The 20,190-nt window shown below is 52.0% G+C and overlaps 1 protein-coding gene across 5 annotated transcripts in view; it reads right to left on the reverse strand.

Moving 5' to 3' along the window:
• LOC140399248 (adenylate kinase isoenzyme 1-like) overlaps nt 1-20,190 on the reverse strand; it is a 242,246-nt gene that overhangs the window by 79,317 nt on the left and 142,739 nt on the right. For 2 of the 5 annotated variants that reach the window (XM_072488681.1, XM_072488679.1), the window contains exons 9-10: nt 17,298-17,337; nt 5,669-5,707 (exon numbers count right to left, since the gene is read on the reverse strand). In XM_072488681.1, the coding sequence (XP_072344782.1) occupies nt 5,669-5,707; nt 17,298-17,337 (79 nt within the window). Of the gene's footprint in view, nt 1-5,668; nt 5,708-6,325; nt 6,468-17,297; nt 17,338-20,190 lie in introns of those variants that run through there. The other 3 variants (XM_072488680.1, XM_072488682.1, XM_072488683.1) reach the window with 3 other exon arrangements.

A 20,190-nucleotide genomic window follows, 5' to 3' on the forward strand; every position in this document is an offset into this window, starting at 1 on the left:
GGGAGGGAGGGGAGAGGAGAGTGGGGGGAGGGAGGGGAGTGGAGAGTGGGGGGGAGGGAGGGGAGAGGAGAGTGGGGGAGGGAGGAGAGAGGAGAGTGGGGGGAGGGAGGGGAGAGGAGAGTGGGGTGAGGGAGGGGAGAGGAGAGTGGGGGAGGGAGGGGAGAGGAGAGTGGGGGGGAGGGAGGGGAGAGGAGAGTGGGGGGGAGGGGAGAGGAGAGAGGGGGGAGGGAGGGGAGAGGGGGGAGGTAGGGGAGAGGAGAGTGGGGGGAGGGAGGGGAGAGGAGAGTGGGGGGAGGGAGGGGAGAGGAGAGTGGGGGGAGAGGAGAGTGGGGGAGTGGGGGAAAAGGAGAGTGGGGGAGGGAGGGGAGAGGAGAGTGGGGGGGAGGGGAGAGGAGAGTGGGGGGGAGGGGAGAGGAGAGTGGGGGGAGGGAGGGGAGAGGAGAGTGGGGGAGGGAGGGGAGAGGAGAGTGGGGGGGAGGGAGGGGAGAGGAGAGTGGAGGGAGGGGAGAGGAGAGTGGGGGGGAGGGGAGAGGAGAGTGGGGGGGAGGGGAGAGGAGAGTGGGGGGAGGGAGGGGAGAGGAGAGTGGGGGGGAGGGAGAGGAGAGTGGGGGAGGGGAGAGGAGAGTGGGGGGAGGGGAGAGGAGAGTGGGGGGGAGGGGAGAGGAGAGTGGGGGAGGGGAGAGGAGAGTGGGGGGAGGGGAGAGGAGAGTGGGGGAGGGGAGAGGAGAGTGGGGGAGGGAGGGGAGAGGAGAGTGGGGGAGGGAGGGGAGAGGAGAGTGGGGGGAGGGAGGGGAGAGGAGAGTGGGGGAGGGAGGGGAGTGTGGTGGGGAGGGAGGGAGGCGGGGTGTTGGGTGTTGGTGGAGGGGGCCCAATAGGGGCACTATCTGAACTATCTATGGAGGCAGAATAACAAAAGAACCTTCAATTATGATGTGCCAGATTCCGGGGAGTCCCCAGAGGGGGTAGGGGCGACAGTGTCAGGCCGCGCTAAATTGCCCCTTAATTGATAAAAAATAAAAACATATAAAGGCGAGAATAGCATCGGCCTTCTGATTATTTTCTGTACTAGTTCTTGACATTTCAAAATGTGTACCTGAATTACCAATTTTTTTAAAAGTGATCATTTTTTAAAAATATAAATTTAGAGTACCCTATTCATTTTTTCCAATTAAGGGGTAATTTAACGTGGCCAATCCACCTACCTTGCACATCTTTGGGGTGTGGGGGTGAAACCCACGCAGACACGGGGAGAATGTGCAAACTCCACACGGACAGTGACCCAGAGCCGGGATCGAACCTGGGACCTCGGCAGCGTGAGGCAGCAGTGCTAACCCACTGTGCATCGTGCTGCCCTTTTAAAAACGTAATCATGGGTTGTGAGCATAGGGTGGCACGGTAGCACAGTGGTTAGCACTGTGGCTTCACAGCCCCAGGATCCCAGGTTCGATTCCCCGCTTGGTCACTGTCTGCACGGAGTCTGCATGTTCTCCCCGTGTGTGCGTGGGTTTCCTCCCACAGTCCAAAGATGTGCAGGTTAGTTGGACTGGCCATGCTAAATTGCCCTTAGTGTCCAAAATTGTTGGGTGGGGTTACTGAGTTGCAGGGTTAGGGTGGAGGTTTGGGTGAGTAGGGTGCTCTTTCCAAGGGCCAGTGCAGACCCGATGGGCCGAATGGCCTCCTTCTGCACTGTACATTCTGTGAAATCTGTGAAGTTAGGCTTCACATTTATTGCTCATCCCTTATCGTAAAAGGTGGTGTCAGCCGCATTCATTTTTTAAATTACTTCATCAGAGTTACAAGTCAGAGTGTGGGCAGGGGCAAACCCCAACCCAGCCCCCCGCCTGCTCCAAAAACAACCCAAACAGAATCCAATTTCATGGTCCCCACAAGAGAGACACACAGATCTAGGTATCACATCTGACCTCACGCTCATCCTGGCCAAAAGGCCTGGAAGCGATGGTCAGCCGCATTCCTGAACCGCGGCAGTCCATGTGGTTCAGGTACGCCCAACGTGCAGGATTTTGGCCAATGTCAGTGAAGGATTGATGATTTTGTTCCAATTCAGAATGATGTGTAGCTTGGGGGGCGGGAAACCTGCAGGTGGCGGTGTTCCCATGCATCTGCTGCACTTGTCCTTCTAGATGACAGAGCTCACGGGTTTGGAAGGTGCTGTCGAAGGAGCCTTGGTGAGTTAGCTCAGTGCATCTTGTAGATGGTTCACATTTCAGCCACTGTGTGTCGGTGGTGGAGGGAGTGAATGCTTAAGGTGGTGGACAGGGTGCCAATTAAGTAGCTGCTTTGTGGTGTTGAGCTTCTTGAATGTTTTTGGAGCTGCACGCATCCAGGCGAATGGACAGTGTTCCATCATATTCCTGACTTGTGCCTTGTAGATGGTGGATTCCTACCCTCTGACCTGCTTCTGTAGCCACAGTATTTATATGTCAATTTCAGTTTCTGGTCAATGGTAAGCCCCAGGTTGTTGATAGTGTGGGAGTCAGTGATGGGATGGTAATACCATTGAATGTCCAAGGGGAGATGATTAGATTCTCTCTTGCTGCAGATGGTCACTGCCTGGCTCACGTGTGGTGCGAATGTTATTTACCACTTATCAGCATGGACTGTCCGAGGGGCCGCAAATGGTGCTGAACAGTGTGGTCATATCAGCGAACAGTAACCACTTCTGATCTTACGATGGAGGGAAGTTCATTGATGAATCAGCTGAAGATGATTGTGCCTAGGATACGATCCTGAGGAACTCCTGCAGTGATGTCCTGGGACTGAGATGATTGACTTCTAACAACCAGAACCGTCTTCCGGTGACGGCGGGCGGGAGGCAGCCGCACACTGGAGGGCTCCCGCTCAGGAATAGGAATTTCGGAGTTTTAACGCCCGGTCCCGGGGGCAACGGAAGCTGGAAAGCTGCAAGAAGGCACAGGGAGGAGAAATGTCCAAGTTTGGGAGAAAAACGACCGTGAAAAAGGGGGTTAACGGAAGTCCGCCGGGAGTGAAAAAGTCAGCGCAGGAACTGTAAGGAAAGCGGAGGCTGGAGCACCAGGGGAGGCCGCATCGCTCACAGCAGAAGAAATGACCAAGGTAATGACGAAAAACAGTTCACAAAACACATGGAAGAGATGTCGAAGGAGATGGGGGCGGTATTGAAAGTGCTGGTGGAGGAGGCGATTGCCCCGGTGAGGGCGGCGGTATCAACCACAGTGGCGGAGGTGCGGGAGCGAGGCGAGGCGCTGAAGGAAGTGGAAGAGGCATTATCGCAGCACAGTGATCAACTCACCTCGATGGGGAAGGAGTTGCGGAGGGTGATAAAGACCAACCAGGGTCTGCGAGCCAAAATGGAAGACCTGGAAAACAGATCCCGGCGACAGAATGTGAGGTTTGTGGGTCTGCCCGACGGGGTGGAAGGCCCGAGACCGACGGAGTATTTTGCCACAATGTTGGCGAAGCTATTGGGGGAGGGGGACGATCCCACCCGATATGAACTGGATCGGGCTCATCGGTCGTGGAGGCCTGTACCAAAGGCGTCAAGAGTAGTAAATCTGTGTTTCCGTGGGTACAGCGTGAAGGAGAAGGTCCTGAGCTGGGCAAAGCAGAAGCGGGTGGTGCAGTGGGGTGGAGCTGGTATACGTGTATACCAGGACTTTACGGTGGAGCTGGCGAGGAGGTGGGCTGCCTTCAGCCAGGTGAAGAAGGCGCTGTACATCAGCAAGGTGCAGTGCGGCATAGTACATCCAGCTAGGTTGAGGGTGATCTACAAATCCAAGGACTTTTATTTTGGGACGGCAGAAGCAGTGGAGGAATTTGCGAAGGCAGAAGGACTGTGGCAGAACTGAGAAATGGTCGTGTACCGATGTAGCCTCATGTAACTTTATTTTTTCACTGCGCGTTGGTGTATGTGCTAAATGAGTCGACGCTGTATATATTTGGACAAGGGAAGAGATGGGACTTTCAATTGCAATGATGGTTCTTTGGGGCTTGGGTGTGTATGCGGGGGTTGTGTGCTAAAGGGGATTTCTTGGTTTTCCTGGGACCGGGCAAGGGGGAAGGAGACCCGGGCAGGGGCCTCCACGCTGGCCGGTTTAAGCCGGCCAGTGAACAGGAGTGAGGTGGGGGGGGAGGGGCTGCGGGCCATCGGAGCCTGGCAGAACAGGGTCCGAGTGGTCTAGCCGGGGTGGAAAGTTGGGGGAAGGGACCGAGGTTCGGGGGGAGGAGTTTTACAAGAGGAAGTGGAGGGGAGGAGTCTGGGAGGGGGGTTGGGGTGTCTACAATTAATGGGTGTCATTCACGGTACTCTTTCGGGGATTGGATGGCATTGAATATTAGGGGGGGGTGGACCATATATTTCAATGGTGACCATAGGCGATTCCTGATTCTTTTTTCCCCTTTTTTTCCACCTTGGGAGGGTTTGTTTTATTTGATGCTTATATTGTCAGGTGGGCCGTTGTTTGGGGGTTGGTGGGAGGATGGGGTCGTTGTTGTTGATAAGGGGATTGACATTGTATTCGTTACCGTTTACTGTTTGTTGGTGGGGGTGTAAATTATGAAGAAAATGTGAGAGTGGAGAATGAAAATATTTATAAAACAAAAACAACCAGAAGCATTTTCCTTTGCACGAGGTATGTCTCCAACCAGCAGAGCGCTTTCGCCCAGATTCCTGGTGTGCCAGGGTGCCTTAATGACGCACTTGGTCAACTGTTGGCTTGATGTCAAGGGCAGTCACTCTCACCTCACCTCTGGAGTCCAGCTCTTTTGTCCATGTTTGGACCAAGGTTGGGTAATGAGGTCAGGAGCCAAGTGGTCACAACAGAACCCAACTGAGCGTGTAAGTTAAGTGCCCCTTGACAGCACTGTCGATGACGCCTCCCATCACTTTGCTGATGTTTGAGGGTAGACCGAAAAAAATTGAAAATGGCTTATTGTCACAAGTAGGCTTCAATTGAAGTTACTGTGAAAAGCCCCTCGTCGCCACATTCCGGCGCCTGTTCGGGGAGGCTGGTACGGGAATTGAACCGTGCTGCTGGCCTGCCTTGGTCTGCTTTCAAAGCCAGCGATTTAGCCCTGTGCTAAACAACCGAGGGGGTGGTAATTGGCCAGGTTGGATTTGTCCAGGTTTTTCTGTACAGGACACAGCTGGGCAATTTCCCACATGGTCGGGTAGGTGCCAGTGTTGTAGCTGTACTGGAACATCTCGGTTAGTGGGACGGATGGTTCTGGAACCAAGTCTTCAGAACCATGACTGGGATTGTCATATTTCTTGATACCACATGGAGGGAACTGAATTGGCTGAAAACTGGCATCTGGGATGATGGGGTCCTCAGCAGGAGGACTACGTTGAACTCAGCGATTGCTTTTAGGTAAATGTTTATGCGTTTTTTTCCTCTGCTTACTCTGTATCACACCAGTGAGGAAGGGTTACACTATGTCACACTAACTGTGATGCCCAATGGTTAACTACGTAGCCTCCTGTGTAGGGCTGGCTAACATTTATTACACGGAAACCCTACCCCCCTAAACTTCACCATCTCGAAAGACCCACCCGGCGTGCAACCTGTGAAGAATCACGCGTTCCAAAGCATTTCTTAAAAACATGAAGTTCCGTCAGTTCAAGTTTACTTAAAATATCAACTCACAGAACAGAAATAAATTCTGTACTCACCAACAACAAAGATAATCTTGCAATCTTTCAGTTTGTCTGCTGGATTAAACAGAAAGTGGCCGTCAAAACCTGCCCATCATGGCTCATCGCAAGGTCAGAAATGGATGGGGGAATCCCTTACAGTGCATTCCAACTCGTGTTCCCGAAATGAAAAACAAGACCAACCCCCCCCCCCCCCCCCCCCTCCCCGCTCCCCCCAAAACAGTTTCACAAAAAACCCTGATTTCTGACTTTCCCCGAAAGCCCGTTCCGAGTCTCGATTACATTCTACACGAGGAAGCCTCCAGATGCCTTCCCCTATCTCACGCTTCTTAAACCTTTGTCCTGCTGTCCTGCAGCGATGGTTTAAGCTTGCAATAATCTGCGTTAACCTTTTCCCCAGCGTCATAAACCAGTGTCCCCCCCCCCCCCCCCGCCCCACACCCTACCCCCCTCGCGCCACTGGGCTACAAAGCCTACACTCCCACCGGCTCTCTTGTAAATCGTTCCTCCGGCACTCGAACCTCTCGAGACACCATTCCAGGGCTCTTGAACGGAGAAAGATGCCAGGCCGGGGCCTGGAGTAAACTGTTAGCAGCTGAAATCAGCCTTGGGGTCCCTCTCTCCCTTTGGGGGAGCTATCTGGAGGGAAGGCTGACCAATCATTTCCCTGCTTACCTTTCCCAGCGATGCTCTGCACTTTAGTCGAGGAACTTGAGGAGCAGTTGACGCCCATATTTTACCCTTAATTCTGTTGCTCCGACCAAGGGAAATCTGGCCAGCACATAACCCTTCTGTTTAATCAGTGCAACTGTTTTGACTGTATGCAGCCACTGTTAAATCATGGGTTTCTATGGTTACAGTTGCTAGTCTTGGTATTTGGCCGGAAGTTGAGGCTGAACCACTAAGTATTGGAATTCCAACTCCCTGCTTCTCCCTCTGGGCCATCGCAGAATGGTAGGAGAAAACATCGGGACGGGGATCAGGCTAAGAATTCAAATGCATTGCAATCCGTTCTGATATTCTTGCACCAGAGGATGATAAGTTATTTTTAAAAAGTTAAAAGGGAAAGGTTTTGTTTTTCAAAAGGCAGAGCCGCCCTCTCTGGAGGAAGTTGGCCTAGTTAACCATTAAAATCTTTTGACACTCAGACCCATAAGAGCCCTTTGTTTCCTTATATCAATAACTTTAACAGCAATGGTTCACCTAGCAACACATCAATCGCAGCTGGGAACCCATTAACCCCCTAGAGATTCCGTCCACGGAAAAGAAAACAGCCTGACTTTTTATTGTGTTTCACCGCACTTCTAACAAAGTTCCTCCCTCCCATGATGTGCATCTGGAGTCAGGCTTAGATGTAATGGCCGCAGCCGGCAAGCACACAGAAAGACCCCACGGCAGGCAGCAGCAGGACCGCTGATCAGTTGGCGGTGTTGGGTGAAGGAAGTTGGGCCAGAGACCTCCAGGTGTGCTGGACCTCCTGCTGTGTGTGAAGTGGTGGTGTGGGAGGGGGAGGGGGGGGAGGATTCCAGTGGTAGCTTCCTTTCTGTATTTGCCATTTGAATGTATTGCCTTTTGGGGGAGGTTGGCTTGCTGATTACAGCGCTGCTCACCTCCTCGTCCACCCGAGAGTGGAGGACGAGGAGGCCAACGAGGTAAATAGCAGCAATTAAACCCCCTCACCTACAGTGACCCAATCCAGTACGATTATCAGTCCGTTCAGGCAGGGGCTTTCACAAAAGGGGCAGTCTCAGGGGCCGATTGTTTAGGGTTGGGAGGAAGAGAAATGACTTCGCTCAGTAGAGGTTGTGAATCACGTCGTGAATTTTGTCACCTTAAAAACCTCTCCACCATTTACATGGGGGGGTAAATCTTCCAGTCTCGCCCGCCGCGGGAATCGTCACGGGTGGGACGGATAACTCGACGGGCCTTTTATAAGTCCTCGGGCAGGAATTGCTGGTCTCGGGGAAGGGACACAACCAGAAAATACAGCCCTATCTCTTCCCTCCCTTTGTTTTTCTACTTGTCTCTTCCTTATTTCTGTGCCAATATAGCCAGGAAGGACTCGGAACAGGGCTTGCATCCCCAGGGGTTTATTACTTTCGGATGCGATTGATGTGATGCCGAGTTATATAGGAGGTCCCAGGTTCTATCCCTGCTCTGTACTCAATTGACTGATCTCAGTACAAGGATTATAGTTGGTCTCAATGCCTGTTGGCTAGAGAACAATACAGTGTTCCCATTCATAACCAGTGGCCCCTGTGAGGAAGTGGAACCATTATTACCCCGTTACACCCCCCACCAACATTCAAACCACTGACTTCAACAGCACTGAACATTAGGCCAGGAAAGTACAACAGACAATGAGGGATTTTGTGTTACTGCCCTGGTTGAATGACGTCCACCCCCCCCTCCCGCCCCCCCCCCCACCTCTCCCCCCCCCCCCCCCCCCCCCCCTCACTGTCAGTCGTTTGGCAGTACAGAACTTGAATATTGCTGAAAAAAAAGACATGTTGCTGAAGCTTTACAGCACGAACTATGGGCTACTTCTACTCCTATTTTGTTTCTTCGTACGTGTGTTCCAATTAACAGTCATACAGTTAAAAAAAATAACGTGCATTTATCTAACGCCTTTCACAACCTCCGGACATCCCAAAGCACTTCACAGCCAATGAAGTGCTTTTTAAAAAAAATGTAGAGTACCCAATTATTTATTTTTTTCCAATTAAGGTGCAATTTAGCATTCCCAATCCACTTAACATGCACATCTTTGGGTTGTGGGGGTGAAACCCACGCAGACACGGGAGAATGTGCAAACTCCACACGGACAGTGACCCAGGGCCGGGATTCAAACCCAGGTCCTCAGCGCCGCAGACCCAGTGCTAACCACTGCGCCACATGCCTCCCTACCAATGAAGTGCTTTTGAAGCATAGTCACTGTTGTAACATGGGAACTGTTTGTTCCAATTTGCCAATTGGAACATGCCAATTTGTGCACAGAAAGCTCCCACAAACAGAAAAGTGATAATGATCAGACAATCTGTTTCAATGCTGCTGTTTGGGAAAAAATATTAGCCAGGAGACCAGGAATAACTCGCGTACACATCTTTGTTGCGGTGCCATAGAATCTCTCAAGTCCACCCGGGAATGCAGACGGGCTTCTGATCCAAAACACAGCACCGTGATATTTGTGCTTGAGTCAGAGAGTTTTGCAGCGTAAAAAGAGGCCGTTCTGCCCATCGTCTCTGCCCCGGCCTTCAAGCACCTATCTATTCTAATCCCATTTTCCAGCACTCGGCCCTTACTGTGGCGTTTCAAGTGCTCATCTAAATGTTTCTTAAATGGTGTGGAGGTCCCGTCCCCCCAGTACCATCCTTTCAAGCAGTCAGTTCCAGATTTCCCACCAACCCTCTCGGTGAAAAAGATTTTCCTCAAATCCTTTCTCAATCTCCTCTAAACATTCTGCCGCTGACCGTAAATCTATGCCCTCTGGTTATTGACCCCTCAACTAAGGGGGAAATGTTCCATCCTATGTACCCCCTCCATGTCCCTCATAATTTTGTATTCGTCAATCGGACCCCCTCTGCTCTGAGGAAAACAACCCCAGTCTTACCAACTAAGTCCGGGGGTCTGACCCACTGAGCCAGGGTTGATAAACCTACTGAACGATTACAGCGGAGATAATGTCAAACAGCCTTGAGCATAGAAAAGTCAGAGGCCTGTTTATCTCCCAACCCCCTCAACCACCCCCCCACCCCCACTGAGCTAATTTTAGGGAACAATCATGCGAGTCTTGTGGTAAACTGTGGTTCCAACCCTTTAATATTTGACTTCAAACACATAAAAATAAAAAATAAAAAATGTTCCCTCACTTAAAAACTCATTGTGTAGCTTTCTACAGAAGAGTGTTGGTGGACACTTTGATGTTGTTGTGTCATCGTCAGTGATTACAGGCTTTTAAACTTTCATCTTAAAATGGACGTATTTTGCGCAGCACGGTGGCGCAGTGGTTAGCACTGCCGCCTCACGCCACCGAGGTCCCAAGTTCGATCCTGGCTCTGGGTCACTGTCCGTGTGGAGTTTGCACATTCTCCCCGTGTTTGCGTGGGTTTCGCCCCCACAACACAAAGATGTGTAGGTTAGGTAGATTGGCCACTCTAAGTTCCCCCTTAATTGGAAAAAATGTTTGGGTACTCTAATTTTTTTTTAATTGACATGTTTTTGGTGACAGGAGCCTGATTTATGAGACACTCGAGTGTGCTGGCCAGGGATGTCAGATCACTGGCTCTCTGATAATGAGCTTGAGGCACAATCTGGGGAACACCCCCAGCCCCACACACACCCAGCCTAACACACACACACACACACAGCCACACACACACACACACACACCCAGCCTAACACACACACACACACACAGCCACACACACACACACACACAGCCACACACACACACACACACACACCCAGCCTAACACACACACACACACAGCCACACACACACACACACACAGCCACACACACACACACACACACAGCCACACACTCACACACCCAGCCACACACACACCCAGCCTAACACACACCCAGCCTAACACACACACACACACACACACAGCCACACACACACACCCAGCCACACACACACACAGCCACACACACACACACCCAGCCAGACACACACACACCCACCCAGCCACACACACACCCACCCAGCCACACACGCACACACACACACCCAGCCACACACACACACACACACCCAGCCAACACACACACACCCAGCCAGACACACACACACACACCCAGCCACACACACACACACACACACCCAGCCACACACACACACACACACCCAGCCACACACACACACCCAGCCTAACACACACACACACAGCCTAACACACACACACACCCAGCCACACACACACACCCAGCCACACACACACACAGCCACACACACACACACACCCAGCCAGACACACACACACCCAGCCATACACACACACACACCCAGCCTAACACACACACACACACACACACCCAGCCTAACACACACACACACCCAGCCTAACACACACACACACACACCCAGCCTAACACACACACACACCCAGCCTAACACACACACACACACACACACACACCCAGCCACACACACACACCCAGCCACACACACACACAGCCAGATACACACACACACCCAGCCAGACACACACACACCCAGCCATACACACACACACACACCCAGCCACACACGCACACACACACCCAGCCACACACGCACACACACACACCCAGCCACACACACACCCAGCCACACACATACACCCTCCCAGCCACACACACACACAGCCACACACACACCCAGCCACACACACACCCAGCCTAACACACACACACATCCAGCCACACACACACACACACACCCACCCAGCCACACACACACACCCAGCCACACACACCCAGCCACACACACAAACACCCAGCCACACACATACACCCACCCAGCCACACACACACACACACACACACACCCAGCCACACACATACACCCTCCCAGCCACACACACTCCCAGCTACACACTCAGACCCAGCCACACACACACACAGCCACACACACACCCAGCCACACACACACCCAGCCACACACACACACACCCAGCCATACACACACCCAGCCACACACACACACCCAGCCAGACACACACACCCAGCCAGACACACACACCCAGCCAGACACACACACACACACCCAGCCACACACACACACACACACCCAGCCACACACACACACACACACCCAGCCACACACACACACCCAGCCTAACACACACACACACAGCCTAACACACACACACACCCAGCCACACACACACACACACCCAGCCACACACACACACACAGCCACACACACACACACACCCAGCCAGACACACACACACCCAGCCATACACACACACACACCCAGCCTAACACACACACACACACACACACCCAGCCTAACACACACACACACACCCAGCCTAACACACACACACACACACCCAGCCTAACACACACACACACCCAGCCTAACACACACACACACACACACACACACCCAGCCACACACACACACCCAGCCACACACACACACAGCCAGATACACACACACACCCAGCCAGACACACACACACCCAGCCATACACACACACACACCCAGCCACACACGCACACACACACCCAGCCACACACGCACACACACACACCCAGCCACACACACACATACACCCTCCCAGCCACACACACACACAGCCACACACACACCCAGCCACACACACACCCAGCCTAACACACACACACATCCAGCCACACACACACACACACACCCACCCAGCCACACACACACACCCAGCCACACACACCCAGCCACACACACACACACCCAGCCACACACATACACCCACCCAGCCACACACATACACCCACCCAGCCACACACACACACACACACACACACACCCAGCCACACACATACACCCTCCCAGCCACACACACTCCCAGCTACACACTCAGACCCAGCCGCATACACACACACACACAGCCACACACACACCCAGCCACACACACACCCAGCCACACACACACACACCCAGCCATACACACACCCAGCCACACCCAGCCACACACACACCCAGCCACACACACACCCAGCCCCAGCCAGACACACACCTACACCCTCCCAGCCACACACACTCCCAGCCACACACACACACACACACACACACAGCCACATACACACACACACCCGGCCAGATGCACACACACACCCATCCAGACACACACACACACACATACACGCCCCAGTCACGCCCCCCCCCTGCGTCAGACACACACACACAGCCAGACACCCATCCCAGCCACACACACCCAGCCAGAGACACACAAACCCCCAGCCACACTCACACACCCAGCCAGACACACAGTCTGACTCAGACCCAGCCAGACACACACACACACACCCAGCCACACACACACACACACAGCCACACACACACCCAGCCACACACACACCCAGCCAAACACACACACACCCCCAGCCAGACACACACCTACACCCTCACAGCCACACACACACCCAGCCACACACACACCCTCACAGCCACACACACACACCCAGCCACACACACACACACACCAGCCACACACACTCCCAGCCACACACACACACACACACACAGCCACATACACACACACACACGGCCAGACACACACCCATCCAGACGCACACACACACCTACACGCCCCAGTCACCCCCCCCCCCCCCGCGTCAGACACACACACACAGCCAAGCTCCCCCCAGCCACACATACCCCGAGTCACGCATACACCCAGCCAGACACACACACACACACACACACAAACACCCAGCCACACACACAAACCCCCAGCCACACTCACACACCCATCCAGACACACAGTCTGACTCAGACCCAGCCAGACACACACAGAAACACAGCCACACACACACACACACACCCAGCCACACACACACACAGCCACACAGACACCCAGCCAGATACACACACACACCCAGCGAGACACACACCCAGCCAAACACACACATGGCCAGACACACACCCGGCCAGATACACACACACACACAGACACACACACACCCATTCAGACACTCACACACACACAGACACACACACACACACCCATCCAGACACACACACACAGACACACCCATCCAGACACAAACACACACACCCATCCAGACACACACACACAGACACACACACACCCATCCAGACACACACACACAGACACACACACACCCATCCAGACACAAACACACACACCCATCCAGACACACAAACACACACACACATCCAGACACAGACACACACACCCAGGCAGCCACACACACACCCAGCCAGATACACACACACCCAGCCATACACACACACACCCACCCAGCCACACACACACACACATCCACCCAGCCACACACATACACCCTCCCAGCCACACACACACACCCAGCCTAACACACACCCAGCCACACACACACCCAGCCTAACACACACACACACACAGCCTAACACACACACACACAGCCTAACACACACACACACACACACCCAGCCACACACACACACCCAGCCACACACACACACAGCCAGATACACACACACACCCAGCCAGACACACACACACCCAGCCATACACACACACACCCACCCAGCCACACACGCACACACCCAGCCACACACACCCAGCCACACACATACACCCTCCCAGCCGCACACACACCCAGCCACACACACACACAGCCACACACACACCCAGCCTAACACACACACACACACACCCAGCCACACACACACACACACCCAGCCACACACACACACCCAGCCACACACACACACACCCAGCCACACACATACACCCACCCAGCCACACACACACACACACACACACCCAGCCACACACATACACCCTCCCAGCCACACACACTCCCAGCTACACACTCAGACCCAGCCACACACACCCACACACCCAGCCACACACACACACACCCAGCCACACACATACACCCTCCCAGCCACACACACTCCCAGCTGCACACTCAGACCCAGCCACATACACACACAGACACACACACACACTCCCAGCTGCACACTCAGACCCAGCCACATACACACACACACACACACCCAGCCACACACACACCCAGCCACACACACACCCAGCCACACACACACCCAGCCACACACACCCACACACCCAGCCACACACACACACACCCAGCCACACACATACACCCTCCCAGCCACACACACTCCCAGCTGCACACTCAGACCCAGCCACATACACACACAGACACACACACACACTCCCAGCTGCACACTCAGACCCAGCCACATACACACACACACACACACCCAGCCACACACACACCCAGCCACACACACACCCAGCCACACACACACCCAGCCACACACACACACACACACAGCCACACACACACCCAGCCACACACACACCAGCCACACACACACAGCCACATACACACACACACCCGGCCAGACACACACCCGGCCAGATGCACACACACACCCATCCAGACACACACACACACATACACGCCCCAGTCACCCCCCCCCCGCGTCAGACACACACACAGCCAAGCTCCCCCCAGCCACACATACCCCGAGTCACGCATACACCCAGCCAGACACACACACACACACAAACACCCAGCCACACACACACACACCCAGCCACACACACACACACTGCCAGACACCCATCCCAGCCACACACACCCAGCCAGAGACACACAAACCCCCAGCCACACTCACACACCCATCCAGACACAGAGTCTGACTCAGACCCAGCCAGACACACACAGAAACACAGCCAGACACACACACACACCCAGCCACACACGCACACACACAGCCACACAGACACCCAGCCAGATACACACACACACCCAGCGAGACACACACCCAGCCAAACACACACATGGCCAGACACACACCCGGCCAGATACACACACACACACCCATCCAGACACTCACACACACACACAGACACACACACACCCATCCAGACACACACACAGACACACCCATCCAGACACAAACACACACACCCATCCAGACACACACCCATCCAGACACACACACACACACACATCCAGACACAGACACACACACCCAGGCAGCCACACACACACCCAGCCAGATACACACACACACACAACCATCCAGACACACACACACATACACGCCCCAGCCACACATACCCCGAGTCACACATACACCCAGCCAGACACACACACAAACCCCCAGCCACACTCACACACCCAGCCAGACACACAGTCTGACTCACACCCAGCCAGACACACACACACACCCATTCAGAACTAAACTGAAGAAACCGAGACACTGATGTACTTCTCTCACTATGGAACCTGTCCTGTTCCCCAAACATTTAAAAAAAAAAAATTTTTAGAGTCCCCAATTATTTCTTTTTCCAATGAAGGGGCAATTCAGCATGGCCAATCTACCTAACCGGCACATCTTTGGGTTGTGGGGGTGAAACCCATGCACACATGGGGAGAATGTGCAAACTCCACACGGACAGTGACCCGGGGCCAGGATTCGGACCCGAGTCCTCAGTGCTGCAGTCCCAGTGCTAACCACTGCGCCACATGCCAGCCTGTTCCCCAAACATGACCTCTTACACAATGGGACAACCATTCTGTTTGTAGAAGGGACTTTAGTTGGCGGATTAGTTGCCTTTAATACCCTGTATTCATCTTAACCAGCTGCTTGACTATCTTTCATGGAAATAGGCACTTGGCAAAGCATGATGGATATTGGATATTTAGCCTTATTTCAGTCAAGGGTTCTGTCTGAAATAGTCAGAAGGTCATACAATGTAAACAAGCGTATAGCTGCACATTCAGCATATAATTATTATTTTTCTTAGGCAAGGAACCCAAGGCCTGTTATTAAAATCTAACTCCGGCCTGCTAGGTTTTCTGTCTCTTGCTAATCTAAAGAATGCTTTCTGTCCTAGATATTGCTTACTGTCTCATATAAATTGCCTGCCTTTACCTCTGTAAAGGGGGGACAATTGGAATGACTGTGGTCTCTCCAACCCCCCCAAGAACTTTGTGTTTAATTAAAGGACCTTTGGCGAAAACTCGAAGTGCTGACTTATAATTTCTTTGACACTGTTTATCTGACAAGAGCCCAGAGAGGAAAACTGGTCAGGCACCTTTAGATATGGGAGGCCTTTCCCCATCCATTTTCCCTCTTTATCTTCTGGCCAGGCGAGACTTTGAATTCGCTGGCACTTGGATTGATTATCCTGTGACCAGCAGTACCGCCTCTCGCAGTTTCTCTCAGCCTAGAGTGAAGGAGCAAAAGCTGCAGAGTTCTGTATGATCCCTCCATTCTCCTTGCCTGTCCGGGGCTATTTTCTATCTGTCTCTCTCTCTCTCTCTCTCTCGCTCCCTCTCTCTAACTGAGGGTGTTGAACAGCTTGGCTCATTATGTTCAGTAGTGTTGCAAACATATTTCCATATGTGCAGTTATAACCCGTGGCTATCACCCAGACCAATGCTTCCCTCTTGTGCTAGCAAAGCATATCCCACTTAGAGAGGGAGCATTTCCTACTAGGCTGGGAGACGGTGCCGGTGTCTGTGAGTTTTACGGAATCCCACTCACAGTCCATTTATATTCCAGCCTTGTCTGTACACTCCCTCGCTTGACCACAGCGTGTGGCAGGAGAACTCCAACTGGGCACTGCCTTTGAGTGGCTCTAGTGCTAAGGTGCACTCGAGGGGACCTCGCCCGACTGCCATATTCACCCCCTGTTCGAATAATCTGTAGACGGCCAGCAGCTTGACTCACACGCGAACAAGCATTGTGTCCGGAGGCTGCTCGCTGTGGTAACACGCCCTCAGCAAGTCAGGGTCATTCTTTTGAACGCGAGTCTTAAAAGCAGTCTCGGTCGATTAGCAATCAGAGAGTAAAGTCTCACAGCCGCAAGCCGCAACTAGAACTTGCTGAATCACTTTCCCTTCAGTGGCTTTCCATTCCCGGTCTGCCTGAACAGGATTCCTTGAGGAAAGGAGTCATTACCTGACATTGCGATATCCTCGGTGAGCGACGATCCTTCCGTCTAAAACAGAAGAAGACAACAGAAAGGGTTTTAATTGATTCCTCCTCTGTAAGTCACAGGAGCATCTCGTTTATGAACTCCGGTCATTGTGCAGGACGCTGGGAGCAGCCCGGGCAACGCAAGCAAGTCGTCGCACATCGAGGGGTTTCAAGACACTGCTCAACGCAATTGAAAAGGCAAGAACGGCAACTCCTGAACTGTTGTTGCCGGCGATGAGATGCCCGAGCCACTCTCCCTGCTGTCAAGGTAGCTGCTGGTTTGTTTCCAGAACCCAAAAGTAGGCCCCACTGCTACAGGGCTGTGAGCACACTGAGCATGTGCAGACGGCCAAATGCGGCACTTTGGGAGTTAGCAGACCTTCCAATTAAAAATAACCCTTCACCCCTCAACCCTTCCATTGAAAAATCCCCCTCCACAACCCTGTGCTTGAACAATTTAACATTTAATGTTTGGTGCTTTTTAAGCTATTAACTTCTATTCTTGACTTCAGTGTGAAACGCTAAGTGATCCATAATTTATTATAGGTGGTTCTCTAAACACCTTTTGGTTGAAAGACCGCTTTTCAAATGGATTATTAATCACGGAGCTCCTAGCTAAATTATAACATTATAAATTCCTCACACATAAACCTTTCTGAATGTGTCTCGTCAAAGAGACTAGCATGGAATGCTGCCTGGACTGTCTGTTAGAGTGAACCTTGATGTGATTTGTGATGTGAAAACGTTTACCTTCCCTCCAGCAGAATGGTAACTGGTACAGGTTCATCAACATGCCTGTTGAATACTTCATCGTAGGACACCTCCCTGCTCATCTGGCAGTCTCTGTTGCGAACATGAGTCACTCCTAGCTGGAACCTTCCGGCAACTGTCACAGTTGCTGAGTGTTTGGTGTTTTTTTTCCCATCCCCTCTGCCGTTTTCCAGAATGTCGGTGCGGGAATATTGCTGCCCGGTGTGTGGCATTTCTCCCATCGGGGCATCACTAGTGAGTGGGAGGGCCACTAGCGTGCACACAACCTGCTCCATTATGGCAACGGTGTCCCAGTTACCTAATTTTACAGACTCCCAGGAAAATCTCCATGGGTTGCCCCCCTAGATACCGCAAAATCCAGTTTGCGATCCTACTTGGTTTGGTCTGGAGTCTTCAGCCCCTTATTCTTAGACAGTGACCCCCAGTTCATAGAATCATAGAATTTACAGTGCAGAAGGAGGCCATTCGGGCCATCAATTCTGCATTGGCCCTTGGCAAGAGCATTCTACCTAAGCCCACGCATCCACCCTATTCTCGTAACCCAGTAACCCCACCTCGTTCTGGACATTCCCAACATCGGGAACGTTCTTCCCACATCTCTCCTGTCCAATCCCATCAGGATTTTATATGTTTCTATGAGATCCCCTCTCATTCTTCTAAACTCCAGTGAGTACAAGCCCAGTCGATCCAGTCTTTCTTCATATGTCAGTCCTGCCATCCCGGGAATTAGTCTGATGAACCTTCGCTGGACACCCTCAAAACCAAGAATGTCCTTCCTCACACTAGGAGACCAAAACTGCACACAATACTCAAGGTGTGGCCTCACCAAGGCCCTGTATAACTGCAGCAAGACATTCCTACTCCTATACTCAAATCCTCTCGCTATCAAGACCAGCATGCCGTTAGTGGTCCTCACCGCCTGCTTCAGCGACTGTTCCACCATGATACCGAGGTCTCGTTGCACCTCCCCTGTTCCTAAACTGCCACCATTCAGATAATAATCTGACTTCCTGTTTTTGCCACCAAAGTGGGTATCCTCACATTTACCCATATTATATTGCATTTGCCAAGTGTTTGCCCACTCAACCAGCCTGTTGAAGTCACCCTGCAGCCTCTTTGCATCCTCCTCACAGCACATACTGCCACCCAGCTTAGTGTGTAAAGTAAAGTGGGTAAGATGTCATTTGAAACATGAAGGTCTGATAAAACCCGAAGGAATATGAGAAAGAGCAAGCAAAAATCCCACAAAGGGTTAACGACATTCAGAAAAGAGGGTTTGAGATGCAGACAACAGTTATCACACAGGCTTTAAGAGAACAGTTCTAAAACAGCTTATGCTGTAATCTGATACTTTTTTTTTCAAGTTAGAGAAATTCTAGCAAGTTAAGTTTTAGTTACATAGTTTTATAGAAGTTTAGCAAACAATTGATTAGAATTGCCAGAATTTTCAGTGAATTACGTGAAATAATATGCATTTGTGAATAATAGAAACTTCATGTTAGACGTGGAAGTCTGGCGATAACAATTGAGTCTACTCAGGCACAAATTAACACCAAGCAGGAATCAGTTTAAACATGACGAGAACCGGATGTATCACTCCTCTAAGATTTGACAAGCATCAAAGCATTTTTTACCAATGCTTATCATTGAAATATCCTCTTGTTAGACATGATGGAAACTAGATGAATACAATGGACAAACAAAATTACATAAATGAGCAGAAGATATTACTTGAAGATCACTGTCTGTGCGGAGTCTGCATGTTCTCCCCGTGTGTGCGTGGGTTTCCTCCGGGTGCTCCGGTTTCCTCCCACAGTCCAAAGATGTGCAGGTTAGAACATAGAACATAGAACAATACAGCGCAGTACAGGCCCTTCGGCCCACGATGTTGCACCAAAACAAAAGCCATCTAACCTACACTATGCCATTATCATCCATATGTTTATCCAATAAACTTTTAAATGCCCTCAATGTTGGCGAGTTCACTACTGTAGCAGGTAGGGCATTCCACGGCCTCACTACTCTTTGCGTAAAGAACCTACCTCTGACCTCTGTCCTATATCTATTACCCCTCAGTTTAAAGTTATGTCCCCTCGTGCCAGCC

Source organism: Scyliorhinus torazame, chromosome 22, assembly GCF_047496885.1.
Source record: "Scyliorhinus torazame isolate Kashiwa2021f chromosome 22, sScyTor2.1, whole genome shotgun sequence".
NCBI classification, from domain to species: Eukaryota; Metazoa; Chordata; class Chondrichthyes; order Carcharhiniformes; family Scyliorhinidae; genus Scyliorhinus; species Scyliorhinus torazame.